General features: G+C 55.5%; 3 protein-coding genes and 1 long non-coding RNA gene across 12 annotated transcripts in view; 1 reads left to right on the top strand and 3 right to left on the bottom strand.

The window, feature by feature from the left end:
• VAV1 (vav guanine nucleotide exchange factor 1) overlaps nucleotides 1–4,277 on the bottom strand; it is a 50,851-nt gene extending 46,574 nt beyond the window's left edge. For 2 of the 3 annotated variants that reach the window (XM_034657628.1, XM_019808520.2), the window contains exon 1: nucleotides 3,985–4,188. In XM_034657628.1, coding sequence (XP_034513519.1) covers nucleotides 3,985–4,188 — 204 coding nt within the window. Of the gene's footprint in view, nucleotides 1–3,984 lie in introns of all 3 variants that reach the window. The other variant, XM_034657627.1, reaches the window with a different exon arrangement.
• Nucleotides 2,921–18,306, top strand: part of SH2D3A (SH2 domain containing 3A) — a 19,754-nt gene continuing 4,368 nt past the window's right edge. The window contains exons 1-10 of one of the 6 annotated variants that reach the window (XM_002927777.4): nucleotides 6,810–6,904; nucleotides 9,629–9,765; nucleotides 11,247–11,596; nucleotides 11,972–12,048; nucleotides 13,458–13,942; nucleotides 14,066–14,181; nucleotides 14,340–14,514; nucleotides 14,610–14,721; nucleotides 15,069–15,254; nucleotides 16,127–18,306. In XM_002927777.4, coding sequence (XP_002927823.2) covers nucleotides 9,697–9,765; nucleotides 11,247–11,596; nucleotides 11,972–12,048; nucleotides 13,458–13,942; nucleotides 14,066–14,181; nucleotides 14,340–14,514; nucleotides 14,610–14,721; nucleotides 15,069–15,254; nucleotides 16,127–16,287 — 1,731 coding nt within the window. In that variant the 5' untranslated portion in view covers nucleotides 6,810–6,904; nucleotides 9,629–9,696 and the 3' untranslated portion in view covers nucleotides 16,288–18,306. Of the gene's footprint in view, nucleotides 3,054–5,067; nucleotides 5,795–6,809; nucleotides 6,905–7,999; nucleotides 8,195–9,628; nucleotides 9,766–11,246; nucleotides 11,597–11,971; nucleotides 12,049–13,457; nucleotides 13,943–14,065; nucleotides 14,182–14,339; nucleotides 14,515–14,609; nucleotides 14,722–15,068 lie in introns of those variants that run through there. The other 5 variants (XM_034657630.1, XM_034657629.1, XM_034657632.1 and 2 more) reach the window with 5 other exon arrangements.
• LOC109490959 lies at nucleotides 7,113–15,470 on the bottom strand. Its single transcript, XR_002144337.2, has 3 exons — nucleotides 15,423–15,470; nucleotides 7,526–7,707; nucleotides 7,113–7,349 (listed from the first exon to the last, which is right to left on the bottom strand). It is a non-coding gene; the product is annotated as an uncharacterized LOC109490959 (long non-coding RNA).
• TRIP10 (thyroid hormone receptor interactor 10) overlaps nucleotides 17,011–18,306 on the bottom strand; it is an 11,842-nt gene continuing 10,546 nt past the window's right edge. The window contains exons 11-14 of one of the 2 annotated variants that reach the window (XM_034657634.1): nucleotides 18,099–18,231; nucleotides 17,732–17,877; nucleotides 17,515–17,653; nucleotides 17,011–17,438 (exon numbers count right to left, since the gene is read on the bottom strand). In XM_034657634.1, the coding sequence (XP_034513525.1) occupies nucleotides 17,154–17,438; nucleotides 17,515–17,653; nucleotides 17,732–17,877; nucleotides 18,099–18,231 (703 nt within the window). In that variant the 3' untranslated portion in view covers nucleotides 17,011–17,153. The remainder of the gene's footprint in view (nucleotides 17,439–17,514; nucleotides 17,654–17,731; nucleotides 17,878–18,098; nucleotides 18,232–18,306) is intronic. The other variant, XM_034657633.1, reaches the window with a different exon arrangement.

Below are 18,306 nucleotides of genomic sequence, written 5' to 3'. Positions count from 1 at the left end.
CATAAAGAAACTCTCGAAGCGTATACAGNCCGTGTTAAGGGAGGGGAGTAGGAAATAAGAACCTAAATTCCTATTTGCTTATGTTTGCATAAAGAAACTCTCGAAGCGTATACAGTCAACGAAAGAAAGAAAGAGAGAGAGAAAGAAAGAAAGAAAGAAAGAAAGAAAGAAAGAAAGAAAGAAAGAGGGAGAAAGAAAGAGAGAGAGAGAAAGAAAGAGAAGGAAAGAAAGAAAGAAAGAAAGAAAGAAAGAAAGAAAGAAAGAAAGAAAGAAAGAAAAGAGAAAGAAAGTAGTTACTTATGGGAGAAGGAAGGAGCTGGGTATCCGACGGATAGGACTAGAAGTTATATTTTTCCCTGTGCACATTTTTTTCTGCTTTTTTGGTTTAAGATTTATTTGTTTGTTTAAGAGAGAGAGAGAGAGAATGAGCAGGGTTAGGGGAGAGGGAGCGGGAGAAGCAGATTTGCAGGCTCCCCGGTGAGCAGGGAGCCCAATGTGGGGCTCAATCCCAGGACTCTGAGATCGTGACCTGAGCTGAAGGCAAAGGCTTCACTGACTGAGCCACCCAGGCACCCCAACTTTTTATGTGTTTTAATATTTGAACCATATGAATGTATTATTCAAAGTAAGTACTTTAAAGATTCTAGCAGCTCTCTGTGCCTGATCACAGGATTTCTCTACCTCAGCACGACTAACGTTTGGGGCAGAGAATGCTCTGCTCTGGGTGGCATTGCCGGGTAGTAAGCAGCAGACCTGACGTCCATCCACAACATTTCAGTAGCGTCTCCAGATGTGATGAAACCAAAAACGCGTCCAGACATTGCCAAATGCCCCTGGGGGGCAAAATCACGCTCACTGAGAAATCCTATCCCAACCTAAACTCCTGCTCGCTGTGCTACCCTTTCGCTACCCCACGTCCTTCCTAAGAAGCCTTGTTAGTGGGGGTTTACCAGGTGTCAGACACCGTGCTAAGCAGCATTGAAATACACAACAGTCCTCAAAACAAAGGTCCCATTTTCATCCACGTTTCACAGATGGGGAAACTGAGGCTTGGAGAAGGTAAGCCAGGAGGTGGTGGCATCAGGATTTGAACCCAGGTCTGGCCCCTCAGAGCCACTGCCCTCCAGCTGACCTCCTTTCTAACTCTCCCGCCCTCTCCCCTGCCTCTGTCAGTGGCCCGGGCATTCACAGGCCAGGAACCTTGACATCATCCGGGCCCCAGCGCCTGCCCCCGCCAGGTCTAATCAGCTCCCACGCCCTGGTGGGTCTTTCCCACAATGACTGTCACATTCCTCCCTTCCTCTCCACTCCCTTGGCCTTAAAGTTTCATCTCTGCAACCCAGAATGTGGACTCCCAGAGAGAGGAGGTGAGCTAGGATGTCTGGTGGTCAGGGGGCCGCCTACGATATGACCGTCCCTCGATCTCAGATTTCAGAGGCCCCATCCAGCTTGGAGACTCGCTCTGGTCTGACTGCAGCCATGAGCCACCCCAGCAGACTCTGAAGCCACCCACAAGCTCTCACCTCAGAGCCTTTGCACTGGCAGGTACCCCCTGCCAGGAGCACTACGTGCCCGGATTCACAAGGCTCATCCCCTCATTTTCCCCAGGGCTCTGCTCAAATGTCACCTTATCAGTGAAGCCTCCCGGACCACCTATTCACGAGTGGGACCCCCACACTCAGGGGCTCCCTTTCCTGCTTTGATTTCTCCAGAGCACATACCCCCTCCCCACAGGTTAAACAGTTCCTTATTTGCTCACTGTCCTTCTCGCCCATGAGAAGGCGGGCTCCTCAGCGACAGGGACTCTGTGTGTGTCTCCTTCCCACTGTCCCAGCACCAAGAAGAGGCCTGACATGCATCGTAATTGCCTTTGAGCGCAGGTGTTCTTCTTGCCCTCTTCCCTGGACACTGAGAAAAAGCGGAGGAACTGAGAAGCATCTGAATTCCAGCCCCCACACCTTCATCTATGCCTCTCCCATCAGGAGCATTCCCCCTTTCTCCCTCCACCCTTCCACATCCCAAGGGCAGTCCATGGCCTCAGCTTAAATCAGTGGACAGACAGGGCCCTGCAAAGGTAGAGAGGCTGTTCTGTTCTGTGGCACCTCCCTCCATCTCAGTGGAATGACCTTTTAGCTTCCCGCACACATCCCCATGGAACGGGGCACAGGGCTGAGCTTTGCGGGGAGACAAGATGAGCGGAGGCAGCAAGGCACAGAGCTCCAGACGGGAGGGCTGGGGAACACCCCTGTACAGCCTGGGGCCAGACGCAGCTGGGCAGAGGAGGCCGGAGCAGTGAGAAGGTCCTACTCACTCTTCAAAGCATGGCACAAACGTCCGCTCTCGCCTTTGCCTCAGGGCTTCAATGTCTTGCCTTTGCTTCAGGGCTCCCCGCCCAGAGGTTTCTCCCTCTGTCCCAGTCGCGACCACACAGGGCTGGGGGTGTCTGTGTCCCCAGTCTGGGAGCACCTCGAGGGCCAGGGCTGGTCCAGATCCTCAGCACTGCCCGACACAAAGGAGCCTGCCTCCCTGCTGTCCCCACAGCAGCCTTCCCAGATATTAAGGCCATGCCCCCCCCCACCCGCCTGCGGTGCCCTTCATTAGACAGTGGCTGTAGGCAAGAGGTAGGCAGGGGTGGAAGTTCATCCTCAAGTTTATCCACTTCCCCATTAACTGCTATTAAAGCTTCACTGGGGACCTTGACCGCCTGCGGGTCAGGGCCTGACAGGTCCCTTGGCTACTTCCCCATCTGCTGGAAGCCAGGAGGTAAGCAAATGTATGCAAATCTGGGGTGGCCCGTGGCCAGAGGGGCTGGGCCTCTGGAGTTCCCTCATCCTATCAGGAAGCCCTGCCTGGGCTAAGGAGGGTGGGCCACCCACGTCCTCCACCCCAACGGCTGGGTCCCCAGGGGATGCCCCCAGGCACCCCCAAGAGCCCCCTCCCGGAGCGCTGACTTCCCCTCTCCCCATCCACACGTGGCATCTCAAAGGCCCCCCACCCATCTGCAGCTCCCAGGCACAGAGCGTTCATTCCAGAGTGGAGCCTGAAGGCCGGAGGTGAGTGTCCTCTCAGACTACCAAGTCAGCTGAGACACCAGGAGCCCCCAGCCCCCAGCATACACCGCTGCCACCCAGCACCCAGGCGACCACAGGGACGCAGAGAGGGTGCAGCAGAGAGGGGGTCCAGTCACGTTAACTCCTCCACCCCAACCGCATTCAAATAGGGATTTGAATATATTTCCTGAGTCTAGCAGGGCCCGCTCAGCACAATCCACCCTCCCTGGACTTGGGCCTTTGCAGTAATCCCTACAGAAAAAGAACAGCTCTTTCTAGGCTCCAGAACCCCAGGACCCACTCTTGGGCTCAAGACCAAGCCTTTTCTCAGTGTCTCCCTGGGATGGAAGGAGCCAGGAAGACCAGAGCCCCGGGGGCCCACAGCCCCCCACCCGCCCCACGCACCCCAGGCCCAGGCAGGAAGCGAAGGGGAAGAAGATGTGAGGGGAAGGAAGGGGCCCAGGGCCTGGGAGGAGGAGACACATGTGGGGGAAGAAGTTGGTGGAGGCCCCTCCCCCATAGGCAGAAGGGGGGGACGTCAAAGGAGGTAAAAACCTCAGGCACCCTGCTGACCACCTGAGGGGGGTTCCCAGGTATCCCTCAAGACCCCCACACAGTCCCATCCGGGGGGCTTGAACCTCAGTGGAGTCAGCCTGCCGCTTGGGAGCTTTAACTCCAAGTGTGTCCATTCTCAGCCTAGATGTGCACTAACTCAGAGACTATTAACCCATCCCTGCTACCCTTGGGTGAGACACCCCCGGATCTCAGAGTTTACCACCCCCTCCATCCTCCCCCCATCCCCCTGTGCCAGCCCCAGAGGCTGCAGCATATTCCCTTCCACATCACAAGCCCAGAGTTTCAGTGTATGAAGTCTCCCGGTGCCAGCCAGGGGTACCCCCCCAACCCTTGGCACGCCAGCCAGCGGCGGGCTCACCTGGGACATCTGGGGGCGCAGGTTGACCTCACGCAGGTTGATGGCATGGGGCAGCAGATTGTTGAGCAACTGGCACAGAAGGACGCCATCCCGGAGGGCCTGTGCCAGCTCGCACACCTGGGCCCCGTCCCAGGTCACACGGTGGCTGGGCGGCAGCACCCGGCACTGGATCAGCCAGTGGGTACACTGGCGCCACAGCTCCATGGCTGCTGCCTTCCCGGGTCAGCCCGCGCGCCCTTGCGGCCTCCACCGCCTGCCTGCCTCTGCTAGCTAGCTACCACTTCCTCTTCTCTGCCTGTAACTGTCGCCCTGAGAGGGGGTGGAGAAGGAGGAGCCGTGGGGNGGGGGGGGGGGGGGCGGGAGCACCTGCAGCCCAGCCCTTTCTATGCAGGACCTGGCATCTCTTTCCCCCACCAGCTCAACACAGGTCTGGACACCTGGGAGTGGGGGGCTGCTGGTGGAGTTGCTGAGGCCTGCTGCCTTCCTCCATATCCAACCCATGATCAGTCCTACCTCGGCAACAGACTCAAAATCTTCTGAACCCTCTCTCCCCTGCCTCCACCCCGGTTTGGCACCCAACATCCTAGCTTGAACTAGCGTAATTCTCCTCTAACCTGGTCCCCAGGCTCTCCCCTTGTCCCCACAGCCTGTCCTCCCCACAGAAGAGCACACCTGGGAGCATCTGGGCAAGTCACGATGTCCCTCCTCTTCTTATATCCCACTGCCCTGCAGCCCACAAGGCCCTACATGACATGCCCCTGTCCCTCCTTGCCCTTACCTCTTCCACTCACCGCTTTCCCTCACACACTCTGTTCCAGCCACACAGGCCTCCTCACTGTTCCTCCAAGACACCAGGCCACCCCAGAATCTTACCCCAAAATCCTGCCACAGGGCCTTTGCACATGCTGTTCCTCTGCCTTAGACAAGCAACTTCGTGGCTAGCTCCCTCACCTCCAACAGTTCTTTGCTCAATGTCACCTTCTCATGAAATCTTCCCAAACCTCTCCATTTCAAATCACAGACTTTCTTTCCCACCTCCCTACATTTAAGCCCTGATCACCATCCAACAAACCTGACATTTTATTATATTTATTTCTTTATTGTCTATTTAGAAATCTCTGTCTCATATGTTCCCAGCACCTGGCATAAATACATGCTCCGTAAGTACTTGTTGAATGAATAAATAAATGGTTGGAACCTTTTTTTGCTCTACCTCTAACATCCCCAAATTCACGTATTTATAGCCATGGCCCTGGCCACCACTCTTTCCTTACACACTTCGATGGTGTCGTTCATTAATCCATTCGTTTAGCAAACATTTACTGTCTTCGTAGACCTTATCGCTACCTGAAATCATTTTGTCTACAAGGTCTTTCTTCCCACCCCCCCCCCACCAGGCTGAGTAGACTCCCCTCCCCCGTCCATCTCACGAGGCACGCCCCTTGGATTTTTCTTTTTTAATTATTTGATCACTAGGGGGCGCTAGTCTCCTTCAGTAGATATACCCCCTACCCTCTGACCATACCAAAACTAGGTTGGGAGGAGGTCAAGGAAAAGACACTCCCCTCAGTATTTCCTGAGCCTGGAGTCTCTTCCACATTCGCGGGGGGAAAGCCGAGCCTGGAAATCACCAGCTTTGCGATCCCACAGGCACCGAAGCTTTTCATCCCCAGCCATCCTGGGCGCTCATTTCCTCATCTGTGAAATGGGTCACAGTAACCTTCACCGTTTAGAATTATGGTAGGGATCAGAAATTCTGGGGCTGCACAGAGGAAAGCGAGGAAGGCAGGATGGCGCTCCAGAGCTCCAGGTATGAATCCCACCTCCGCCACTCACAAGCCGGGTCAAAGTAGGCAAATGGCTTAGCTGTCCCGTGCCTCAGTTTCTGCATCTAGAAAATGGGGGTGATGGAAATAGTACCTACTTCACTGAGAGGTCGTTGTAAAAATTAAATGCGCTGAAGCAGGCCAAGAAAGCAGGACAGTCCTGGCACACAGTAAGCGCTCAAAAAGTGTTAGTTGCGGCCACTGCTTTCAACGCTGTTATTATTGCGAGCCCTCAATAAACGTGGCCAGACCGTCCTCCCTCTTGTTCCAGATCCACTCCCCCAACCTCTCCATGCTTGCTCTAAGCATCATGATGGAAGCCCCCCTCCCACCTCCTTCCTCCCACCAAGGAAACCACCTGAATGTCTCCCCCCGCCCCATAATCCCCCAGAGTCTAGCTCATCTCCCTCGTGCTGTTACGGGGCGGGGAGGCCGTCGTGTTTTCCCGCATCTGTCTCCACAAAACCCGACACCCACTGGAGTTCCCTTCCCGGAAACCCAAGGGGACGGTCTGGAGGAAGCGCAACTCTACGTCACAGCAGCCGCCACCCCCGCGCTGCAAGAGAGCCTGTAAGGGGCCGCCGTGTCCCCGCGAGGAACTGTGGGGGGGGGGTGTGGAGAGAGACACCCTTCCCCACATCCCAAGGGGTGGGGTACTTAGGACCAGCCTGCGGGGAATGGAGGACCTGAGCTCTAAGGGGCGGGACTAAGAGAGGGGCCAGGGCGTGTGGGCGGGGCCATCCGATGGGGGCGGGGCGACGTTCTAGGCTGCTGACGGGGGGCCCTGGAAGGGACGGACGGAGTTCCCAAGAGGGTGTGGTTTATGGGAGGGAGGTTCTCCAAAGGGGGCGTGGTTCGCGCCGAGAACGGCAGTAAGGGGGTGGAGCGGGGACGAGAGGGCGGGGTGAGAGCCTGGGAGGCCACCTTCGGAGGCGGAGTCCTCGGGGGTGGGGCCAGGTGAATTGGCTTGGTAACCTACCCCGCGCGGCCGGAGAAGGTGGGGCGGACTGGGGCGGGGAGGGAGGGGCCCGGAGCTGCAGAGCTTCCGGCTCTGCCAGGCTCCAGCCTCACTAGCTCCGCCGGTCCCGGTCCAGGTGAGTGAGGGGCCCCAGGCTCATCCGGGGTCTGGGGTTATTGAGGTGGGGAGTCCTCTCTTTTCCAGGTGGGGCCACCGGCCCGCAGGGAGAATCTGGGTGTCGGTCCACGAGCAGCAGCGGACGTGGAAGGGTCGCCGAGTGCCTGATTGGGTCGCTGTGCTTCACGCGTGTCCGTGTACCTTGGCGTACCTGGGAGTGCACCTCTAAGCGTGTTTCCTGTGCAACACGAAAAGCCTCCCTGCTTCCACTTTGCCTGAGCAATCTTTTTAAACCACAAACCAGATCGTGCCCCTCCCTCATTTAAAACCTTTCCGTAACCCCCACTGCATCCTACTAAGATGAGAATTTGGGGTCCACCAGAATGGTCTCACCCCTGCCGACCTCGCCGCTCTTCACTTAGCTCCTTGCTCAGTGCATTCTGGATACAATGGCTTCCTTGATGCTGTAACATGTAAAGAGTAAGCTCTGTCTCACCCCCAGGCCTTTGCACTTGCTGTCCACCGCCCCCCCCCCATCCGGAGTTGCTCTTTCTCCGAAACTTTGCGTGACTGTCTCCTTCCCTTTATTGAGGGCTTAGCTCCAGTGTCACCTGGTGGGAGAGACCTTCCTGTTACTTACAGTAGCTGCCTCCTCCAGTCTTCTTTATCACGCATTCCTTTTTTAACATCTTCAGTGATCACTCCTAGACATTATCTTCTTCATTCGTTGTGTGCTGTTTATTCCGTGTCTTGCTCACCGGACAGCACAGGGCAGAGCCTTGATCTCATTCATCACTCTGTCTCCGGGGTCTAGAACAGGTCCTGGAACATAGTAAGCGCTCAACCAATCAGTGTTTGCTCAATGTCAAGTTTGAGTACACGTGTCTAACTGTGTCCATGTGTCTGTGTGTAGGCGGCTGCCCCTCTGCACATGTGTGCACATAGGTGTGGTCTATAGGGCACGAATAACCCTTTTCTTTTCTCCATGCTGGCCCCTACCCCGCCCTCTTCCTGATTCTGCTTCCTTCCTCTCTCCCCTGCCCAAATGTCCAGAAAGCATTCCAAAGGATGAAGGGCAGGAGGGTGATTTAGTTGGCCTGTGTCTGACCTGTGCCCACTCCGAGCTCCCTCCTCTTCCAAACTCTCCCCCAAACTAACCAGAGCCTTGTCAGTGACCCACCTTCATGCCCACTAAAGAGGGCATGAGACAGAGGAAGCTGACGTTGGGGGACACAAGACAGAGGCTGGCCTGGCCCAGCTGACAAACAGGAAGTACAGAGGCATCCAGGAGACACACCTGGTGTTTCAGGTATGCAGCACCTGGAGCCAGGTCCCTGCCCCGCTCCCTGCCCCTACTGCCACCTAGGGCGGGCCTGGGAACTTCTTGCGCATTTCTGGCCCTCAAGGCCCTGCTGACTCAGAATGAGAGAATGCTGGTGCTATTTTGCTGCACACCCCGGCAGGCCCAGGACACCTTAGGGGTGGAGGAAGTGAGAAGTAGACCCCCTGCTTCCTTCCCATCCAGGGCAGGTTTTCTCCACCAGACACTTGAGACACACAGGGCCTGAGGCCTGCACAATATCAAGGGAGTGCCAAAATGTCAGAGACCTAAATTTGACCATAATAATAACAAAGTGTATCGGCTCCAAAATTTAAGAATTTTCAAATGCCAAGTTGCTGTTTGCTGATGTTTCTGCAAAATGTGACTTTTTAATGTCCTTAAAAATGGAATTGCATTGGAGGGACACTTGGCTGGCTCGGTTGGTAGAGCACCCTTGATCTCAGGGTCGTGAGTTCGAGCTCCACGTTGGACACAGAGATTACTTTAAAAAATATAATAATAAATAATAAAATTTTTTAAATGGTGTTACATTGGAAAGCCATGTATGGGTTAGATTTTCTTACAACTTAAGAATTCTTGAGTGTGCACATAGACTGCTTACAAGCTAGAGATTAGTAAAATAAATTTGCTCTGGCCTGGAATGTTCTTTACCCACCTGGCTCACGCCCTCAAAATCCTCCCAGTTGTTACTGATTGAGACCTTCCCCGGCCACCCTATGGAAAATCTTATCTCCACCACTTGAATCTTCATATCCCATCCCTGGCTTTATTTTTCCACTTAACTCTGATTTATCTACTCCTTCATCTGCTCATTTATTTTCTTAATTGCTGTCTGCCCCGCTAGCACAGCAGCTCCCCAGGGGCAGGGATGCCCCTGTTTTGTTCACTGCTGGGCCTCTCGTGCCCAGTAGCACCTGGTACATGGTGGGTGCCCCCTAAATATTAGTTTGAGTGAATTAGTTCATGAAATGTCTCTAAAACATAGCATCATGTCCTCTGCATAAAAATTGCATTACATTTGAAAGCAATGCCTAGGTCTTCTCCCTTTGCAGGAATCCCAGTGAACACACGAGTGTTTCCATGAGATCACAGCCAAATTAAAGTTAATCATAGCCCAATTTTATATGATGCATATATATGAATCTAGCATATATATATAAACAAAATCTGGTGTATATATATTTTTGTCTATGAGTGACTTGTTTAATTTAGACTATGTTTATATGTTTAGAATATGTTTATATGTTAGAATATGTCGAGAGAGAGAGAGAGAGAGAGAGAGTTGCATTTTAAGGTTTGATAGGATGTGGGCTGCCGTCTCCAAAACTAAGAGGAACGTGGAAGGGCTGACCCAGCCACTCAGGAAGCTTAAGAAGCGGAATAATTATTCCCATTTTACAGATGTGGAAGACTGAGGACTGTCGAGAGTATAGCGTTCAGCCCCTGCACCGTCTGCCCCCAAGAGCTCCATGCAGGTGCCACAGGATGGAGAGGACTTTGCCAACCAGCTCTGGTACCACGGCCTCCTCTCCCGTCAGGTATCTCTCCTTCCTGCAGGGCCTCAGAACCATCTGATGGGGAGCCTCTCCCACCCTTGACCTGCTGGGGACTTCTGGGGATTGCTGGGGTCCTGGATGAGGGACTTATGGTCAAGGTCTATTGGAAGGGGTGGCCGAGGGTCTGGGGACTGTCTTGAAGGTTGGTTGGTATCGTGGCATGCCGCCCAAACCGACTCCTTGGCTTTGCTTGTCTCTCCATCTGGATCCCGGGCACCTGTGGCCACCAGGGCCTCATCTCCCTCTTTTATCACCTTCAGTGATTACTCTTAGACATTATCTATCTTCTTCATTCATGTGCATTTGTTGTGTGTCTTGCCTACCAGATAGTGTAGGGCGGAGCCTTGGGCTCATTCATCACTGTGTCTCCGGGGTCTAGAACAGGCGCTGGCACACAGTAAGTGCTCAGCCAGTGCTGAGCACTCTTGGCATCTCTCTCTCAACCCAAATCTCCCCACCCTCATCTCCAACTCATTTGTCACCCTCAGGAGTCCTGGGACCTTGGGCATCCAATCAAATTGTGAGAGACTGTATTGCTTAGTGGTTAAAATCCCAGCCCTACAACTTACGTTCTGTGTGACCTTGGGCAAGGTATTTGACCTATCTGGGCCTCAGTTTCTCCATCTGTAAAATGGGGGTGATGGTATCTACCGCTTAACCTTGGTAAAGGGTTAAATGGGTTCATATGTTTTATACCAACAGCAGTGCCTGGCATGTAGGAAAGGCTACATGTGTGTCCACCATATGCATTGTTCAGTCCCCAGCCACCATCACCAACTCCACTTTGCTTCCCTGTGGTGTTGCTGCCCCCAGCCCCTGTTTTAACACTAGCCCCCACAGCTGGCATAAGACTGCCTGAACATTTTTATAAAGGAGGATTTCCAGGCCACAATCAGTTTGGAAGGCTCCAGTGGTGGCACTTTTTGAAGACACATTTGTGTACCAAGCCTCGTGCATTTACTCAGGTTGGAAGTTGCATCAGTCAGTGTCAGCTAGTAGCTGCAACAAACATCCCCAAGATGTCCCTGGCTAAACACCACAGATATTTATGGGCTTGTTCCTGTTACAGTACAAGCTGGTTGAGGAGTACGGAACATGGAGCTCCAGAAGTCAGTCAGGACCCAAGCTCTTTCTGTCTTGCGGCTCTGCCTTCCACCAGGGCTCTGGGGACAGAACCCGTAGGATTGTGCAGGAAGGTTTTGTCAGCCAGGTCTGGACATTCCCAGCAGTGCTTCTACCCTCATCCTATTGGCCAGATTGTGTCAGATGATGACTAACTGCAAGGGAGCCTGGGAAATGTACTCCAGAGGTGTGCCCATGAGAAACCCGGAAATGGTTTGCTACAAAACCACCTGGTCTCTGGGGTGGCTTTTCTTGGGTGGGGGGATGGGGGTGAGAAATCACCAGGAATTGCTGATCTGGGCTCATGGCTAAGCCCCCTACCCCCTGTCCTCCATCCCCAGAAGGCTGAGGCCCTCCTGCAGCAAGATGGGGACTTCTTGGTTCGAGCCTCCAGGTCCCGGGGGGGCCACCCAGTGATCTCCTGCCGCTGGCAGGGCTCAGCCCTACACTTCGAGGTGCTCCGTGTGGCCCTGCGTCCCCGGCCAGGCCGGCCCACAGCCCTCTTTCAGCTGGAGGATGAACGTTTCCCAAGCCTGCCCTCCCTGGTTCGCAGCTATGTGACCGGGCAGCGTCCACTGTCCCAGGCCACAGGGGCTGTGGCCTCCAGGCCCGTGATACGGCAAGGACCCGTTCGACGCAGCTTTAGTGAGGACACCCTCCTAGAGAGCCCAGCTCGGATAGAGTTGCCCAGGTAATCACAGGCTCTCTACCTCTCCGATGACACCTGGTACGCCTGGAGTTTCTCCACGTGCGCACTACCTGCTGCTGACATTCGGGCCTGGTTTGATTGTGGGGGGCTGCGCTGTGCATCTTAGGATGTCAAACAGCACCCCCGGCCTCTATCTACTAAGTGCCTGTAGAATCATCTCCACCCCACCCCCCAGCTGTCACAACCAAAAGATGACTCCTGACGCTGTCAGGTGTCCCCTGGGGGTAGAGCATCTGGTTGGGGTCCTGGGTTGGGGTCCACTGGTTCTGAGTGACTAGATATACGGTTTTCTGGGCATTGGTGGGGGCTGCCCTGCTCAGGGTGGGGCTACACATCTCCCTCATCTCCGTCCCCCAGGGCTAGGAAGCGGAGTGACAGCCAGCCCGCAGGTTTGGAGCACATGGGGCGGTCAAGAGAAGACCACTCGGGACCAGGTAAGATTCTACCAGGACAGCACGTGGCTCGGAGACTGCTCTGCCACTCACTGGCTGATTGATATTGCACAGGTGACTTGACCTCTTGGAAACCGGGGACAATAAGACTTTCAAAATTGTCATGGTGATTAAGAAATCCACGGGCACTTTGTAGGGGCTCAAAAATGGGGGAGTTTATGATTATTCCCAGAAGCTCTATGTGTCTGACCGGGGCTGACTTGCTCATAACTCCGGCCACGCTTCTTCCGCCCTCCAGCCACACAGTCTCGTTTCTGCCTCAGGGTCTTTGCACTTGCTGTTCCGGCCATGGGAAAACCCATTCCCCTAATCTTTTCCTGACTGGCTCCTTCTCATTTAACTTGAGTTCCTCAAAGTAGCTGACCCTGGCCATCCTACCTAAGAGAGGATTTTCCTTGTGCCCTGTCTGCCCTGTCTGCTCTGCCTCTCCTCCCGCCATTCATCTGAATCCTCACTGCCGCCCACTGTTCTAAGTGCTGAGATGTATCACTAACAGAAAGACAAAGATCTCTGCCCAGGTGCTGCCAATATCCTACTGGAGGAAGATGGACATTGACAACAAAAAATAAGTCCGTGTTGGGGTAAAAATCTAACAGTAGAACAGAGGGCAATTGGGAATAGGGGTTGGGAGTGTAACCATTTCAAGTAGTAGTCAGGACAGGCCGCATGGAGAAAGATTTGAGAGGTGAAGGAGGAAATGATGTGAATATCTGGGGGTGAGAGTGACCCAGGCAGAAGGAACAGCCAGTGCAAAGGTCCTGGGGCCAAAACAAGAACTTGAACTATTGGTTCAACCAAAAGGACGTAAGTGGAGCTGAACCATCCCGGGCTCATGTTTCAGGACTTTTTTGGCTACTGTGAGGACTTTGGCCTTTACTCAGAGAGAGCTAGAACCATAGGAATGTTTTAAGTCCCTATAAGAGGGTCTATTTATATGCTCAGTAAATACAGCATCTCCCAAAAGTCTGGGTGCAGCTTTAAGTTCTAATAACCTCAGAAGCAAACATGCCACAAACTTAATGAAAGACACCATTTGAAAGTTTGATAAATGCAGTTTCTTTGACGCTTTTGTAGTTTTGTGAATTTTGAATTATTTTTTTCTATTTAATTTTGTACGTCAGTGCTTACCATCTTCAATCAGAGGGGCAAAAACAAAAAATTCAAATTTAAACTGTAGTATTCAGAATTCATACATAAGTGCCAAAGAAAGTTCATTTTCAAACCATTGATAAGTGTGTAGCATTTCTATCCATGAAGTTTTAAGTTCAAAGCCACACCAAGATACCCAGTTATTGACTAGATGAACCAGGAGGATGGTAGCCCATGAAGCCCCCCACCCCATCCAGCTCTCTTCTGTGTACCCCCTTCACTCCCTCTTGTTTGACGCCTAGGAGCCTCAGCTGTGCCCACATGTGCCCTCCCTCGGATGGGTAGTGACCCCGTGTTGCTGAAGACCCCAGCTCCTCTGGGGTCCGTCATTGACAGCCTCAGGGCCTCCGATGGGCAGCTTCATGCCAAGGCACCGACCAAACCACCTCGAACACCCTCACTGGTGCTGCATGATGCATCTGGATGCCCCCCAACGTACTGTGAGCTGGTGCCCCGAACGCCTAGTGCCCAAGGAACCCCCCCTGGCTACAGCAGCCCAGAGACAGAGGCCCCGTGGTGGGAAGCCAACGAGGAAGAGGAGGAAGAGAACAGAAGTTTTGTAAGACCAAAGGCCGAGGTCTCTTTTTGGCCCCCTAACAACCCCTTCTGCCTGCTGGGCCCCCAGAATCGGCCCCTCGAACCCAAAGTCCTGAGTACTCTCCGTGACCTATTCCTGGAGCACCATCCTGGGAGCACAGCCCTGCACCTATTATTGGTGGATTGCCAGGTGGGTCAACTACCAGGTCACTCCTCCCCAGATAGGGGATGAAGCCAGGCCAAGGCCCAACAGCACCTCACATCCATATACTCATTCTGCTCAATTGACCTCCCCACTAACTGCCCTTCCCAGGCTACAGGCCTCCTAGGAGTGACCAAGGCTCAGCGGGGTGCCATGGGGGTCGCCTCTGGCCTGGAGCTGCTCACACTTCCCCATGGGCATCGCTTGAGGTTGGAACTTCTGGAGAGGTGAGCCAGCCACCTGGAATCCCCAGGATCTTCAAACCTCCCCCATGCAGGGACCCCCAGGGAGGAGGTGAGAGGGGCAAAGCTACCCCCCCCACGCCCCTCACCTCCGAGTTACAAACCTCCCACTGCCCCCAGACCCTTGCTCTCCGCCTCCACAGACACGAGGCGCTGGCGCTGGCAGGGGCGCTAGCCGTGCTGGGCTGCGCGGGGCCGCTGGAGGAGCGCGCGGCCACCCTGAGGGGCCTGGTGGAGCTGGCACTGGCGCTGCGGCCGGGGGCGGCAGGGGACCTGCCTGGACTGGCCGCGGTCATGGGCGCCCTGCTCATGCCCCAGGTGCGTGGGGAGCAGAAATGAGGAGGAAGCCTGAGTGCAGGTGATGGGGAAGGGGGAAGAGGGAAGAGGAAGCATGTGCAGGGCTCCTCCCCCAGGTGTCCCGGCTGGAACGCACGTGGCGCCAGCTCCGAAGGAGCCACACAGAGGCTGCGCTGGCCTTCGAGCAGGAGCTGAAGCCGCTGATGCGGGCACTGGATGAGGGCGCGGGTGAGTGGCATCACTGGTCGCTCCACACCCACTCTCACCAGATCCTAATCCAGCCCTAGGCCCCGCACGTCCGTCCGTTCACCATAGGCTCCACCCTCTTCGCTCTAGGCCCCGCCCTTCGCGTCCGGCTGTGTCCGGGGACCCAAACCCTTGGCCCCGCCCCTGTTTCTGTGCTAGGCTCCTCCCCCGCCCTGGCCTCGCCGCTGACCCAGTCCTGCTCTGTGCTAGGCTGCAACCAGAGCTTCTGGGCTTCTACTCCTAGGGTCCGCCTCGACCCGGTCTCCAGCCCTCTTCACACTAGGCCCCCCTTCTGCCCCAAGCCTAGCTGAGAGCCCTTCTCCGCACAGGACCCTGCGAGCCGGGCGAGGTGGCGCTGCCGCACGTGGTGCCCGCGGTGCGCCTGCTGGAGGGTGAGGAACTCCCGGGGCCGCTGGACGAGAGCTGCGAGCGTCTGCTGCGCACCCTGCACCGGGCGCGTCAGATGGCCCGAGACGCGCCCAAGTTCCGTGAGGCGGCGGCCCGGCGCCTACGAGGTGAGTGCTCGCTCTGCTCCTGGCTGCCAGACGGTCCCGAATTCCCGAGCACCCCGCGTGTTCTAACCGGGTACCCAAAAACCCACCAGGCCAGGGACCGGAGCCTCCCGCCACGCCTCCCAGAGTCCCACCCAAAGTGGGACGGCCCGGCCTCCGGGGAGTTCTCACCCCAAGTCCGAGTCAGAGCCGACAGTGTTGACAGGAATAGTGCTCTCCTCCCCAAAAGGGTTGGCCCCCGGCCCCAGAGCCACGTCCACAGAGTCGCACTCCCCGCCCCCATCCCTCCAACCCCCGCTCCCACCTGAACCGGCCCTGCTCCCAGAGGATCTCGATCCCTCCAACAATGCCTAGCTCTCCAAAATGAGTCAGTCCTTCAACCTGGTAGAACAGCGCCCCCATTGCGTTCAGAGCCAAACCTTCCTCCCCTCCTGGGGCAGCCCAGCCTCCAGAATCCCCGACCTGGCTTATTCCGCTTTCGCTGGTGACCTAAGCACTCCTCTCTCCAACATGGCTCATCCTCCCCCAAAATGTGTCGCACTGGGCGGCCCAGACTCCAAATCTTGCCCCCCAAGTGACTCCATCCCCAGGCACAGCCCCTAAGGGGTTCGCCCAGCACCACGCCCTGGAACAGACTGCCCCCATGCACCCTGGCACAGCATGCTTCCACCGAGCTCCTTAGCCACCCCACCCCCAGTCCTGCGGAGACCCAGAGAGCCCCCTCCGGGTCCACCCCGCCCAGGGATGCAGAGCTTCTGGGCAGAGTCCCTCCACAGCCCCTGCTGGGACAAAGGTCTGCGGGGAGAAGGCAGGTGCAGGGTGGGGCAAGGCAGGAGCCTGGGCCCCGCCCCCAACCCGCCTGGCCCCGCCCCCAGGATTCCGGCCGAACCCGCAGCTGAGGGAGGCCCTGACCACAGGCTTCGTGCAGAGGCTCCTCTGGGGAAGCCGAGGTGTAGGGGCGCCACAAGCCGCACGTCTCGAGAAGTTCCAGCGCGTGCTCAGTGTCCTTTCGCAGCACCTGGAGCCTGATGTTTGAAAGCACAGACCCCCTTCTTCACACTGGGACACCTAGGCTTTGGGAAACCCTGGCGGACACCAGGAAGCTGCCCCAAGCTGTTCACATAGCCAAACGCAGTGGGAACCCCGATTCTGCCTCACAGATTGGGCGGGGGAGATTTGCAAAAACCCATACTGCTCCCTAAAAATATACATGGATCCTAGGGTGAGGAACAGCCTCCTCCCCCACACTAGAAAATCCACGTGTCTGGAGGCCCTATCCCACCTTCCACTCCCACTCACATATCTTACAAATGGAGACCATGAGGCTTTTAATGGTAAGAGAATTTTCAGATCTCTTACCCAGAAGCCAGAGGTCCGACGCTTTTTAAGAGCTGTGTGACTTCTAGCAAATGACTCAACCTCTCTGTGCCTGCCTTCAACGTAAAAGCGAGGCTGTGTACTTTCTAAGGGTTGTCCTGAGGGATTAAAGCTCAGTGTTCAAATATCATGGGTGGAGAATGCCTGGTACACAGTAGGTGCTCAACACCACCTTTTCTCAGTAAAGCCGTAGTAAACACAGGATGTTTGGCGCTTTTCTTCCTACGTTGAAGTCACAGACAAGCACCCAAATCCAGGGAACTTTTGTCCAAGCTGTGCCCAAGTTAACCCCCCCTTTCGTTCCCTCTGTGGCCAGGAAGGAAGGTTGCCTTTGCATAGCCGGCCCCAGTATGTACATCTTCTAAAAAGGCAGAGACTCCAAAAGCTTTATAGAATTTTTTATATAAAACAAAATGGCCCTAGCCCAGCATCAGGAAGAAAAGACTTGAAACACGAGTATGTACATCAATGGTGGAAGGCACAGCGGGTCTGTCTGGGATGAGGAGGGGGATGGGGGGCAGCAGGTTACACAGGTCTCAGCTGAAGCCACGGGGGCAGAAATAAAGTGCGTAGGTCCTGGGGCCCCCCGTGGCCCAGAAGCAGCAGCCAACAGCCCCCTTCTTCCAGCCTGCGGCAGGGTTCAGTTGAGCGTGACACGGAGGTAGGAGGTGGGCACATAGCCCTCACCTCCCTGTTTCCGCCTGACCCGGGTCCAGCCGTCGCCTTTGTCCTCCTCCATGAGACTGAGGTCTTCACCCTCGGCCATGGAGATGGTGCCTTCGCTGGACCCTGTCGTGGAGGGGCAGTGGGCTCAGATCTGCTTCAGGTGAGGGTAAACACAACCTAGCCAGAAAGACCGCCCATCCCCTAAGCAGCTGATGGGGACACACAAGCTGTCCTCACCTTCGAAGTGGTAGATGGCCACACAGTGACCTATGGGGGACACCAGCTCCTCCTCAAAGTCCTCATCGAACTCCGTGTAGATGGGGGCATCCTGACCCTCCTCGGAGAGGGGCTCTTCAGAGCTGGTTGGGGAGAGCAAAGCAGGTCAGAACAGGCCTCCCAGGTCATGCGGACAGACCCACTCTGGCCTCCACACTCACCTCTCCTTGTTATCCTGTGACCCACTGTTGTTGCTGCTGCTGCTGTCTGGTGGGGCACTGGCTGGGGGGTCCGGAGGCCGGGTGTGGCGGCCCAGGCTGTCCCCTCGGTTGCTCAGGACCCGGCTCTCAGCTTCTGCCAGCCAAGCCTGAGAGGAGGGAGTCACACAGTCAATTCCAGGGCAGGGCTCCGGGGTCAGCCCGTTCTGGGCCTGGAAGTTTCCTGAGATCACCCATGCACACCCAAGGCTGTGATGAGAAACAGCTGGAGCACCACCCCCACCCAACACCTCCCTGTCCCCATCCCCCCCCCAGGAAGTGACTCAGCCAGGCCCGCTGGCCCCCACCCCTCCCCAGGGTCTTCCCTGACCTCATACTTCTGCACTTCCAATTTCAGTCGTTCAATGTTGTTCAGGGTTTCCGTGATCCGGGGCTCCAAGCTGGCAGGGTCCCCCATCTGGGGTGTCTTCTCATACACATCCTTCATTTTCTTCAGGGCTTCTCTAGGATGACACAGACATACAGATCAGAAAGAACAGTCCCATAGGACTTAACAAGCAAAAAAAAAAAAAAAAAGA

The sequence above is a fragment of the Ailuropoda melanoleuca genome, chromosome 4 (genome assembly GCF_002007445.2).
Source record: "Ailuropoda melanoleuca isolate Jingjing chromosome 4, ASM200744v2, whole genome shotgun sequence".
NCBI lineage: Eukaryota > Metazoa > Chordata > Mammalia > Carnivora > Ursidae > Ailuropoda > Ailuropoda melanoleuca.
This window is presented reverse-complemented; position numbering and strand designations above follow the sequence as displayed.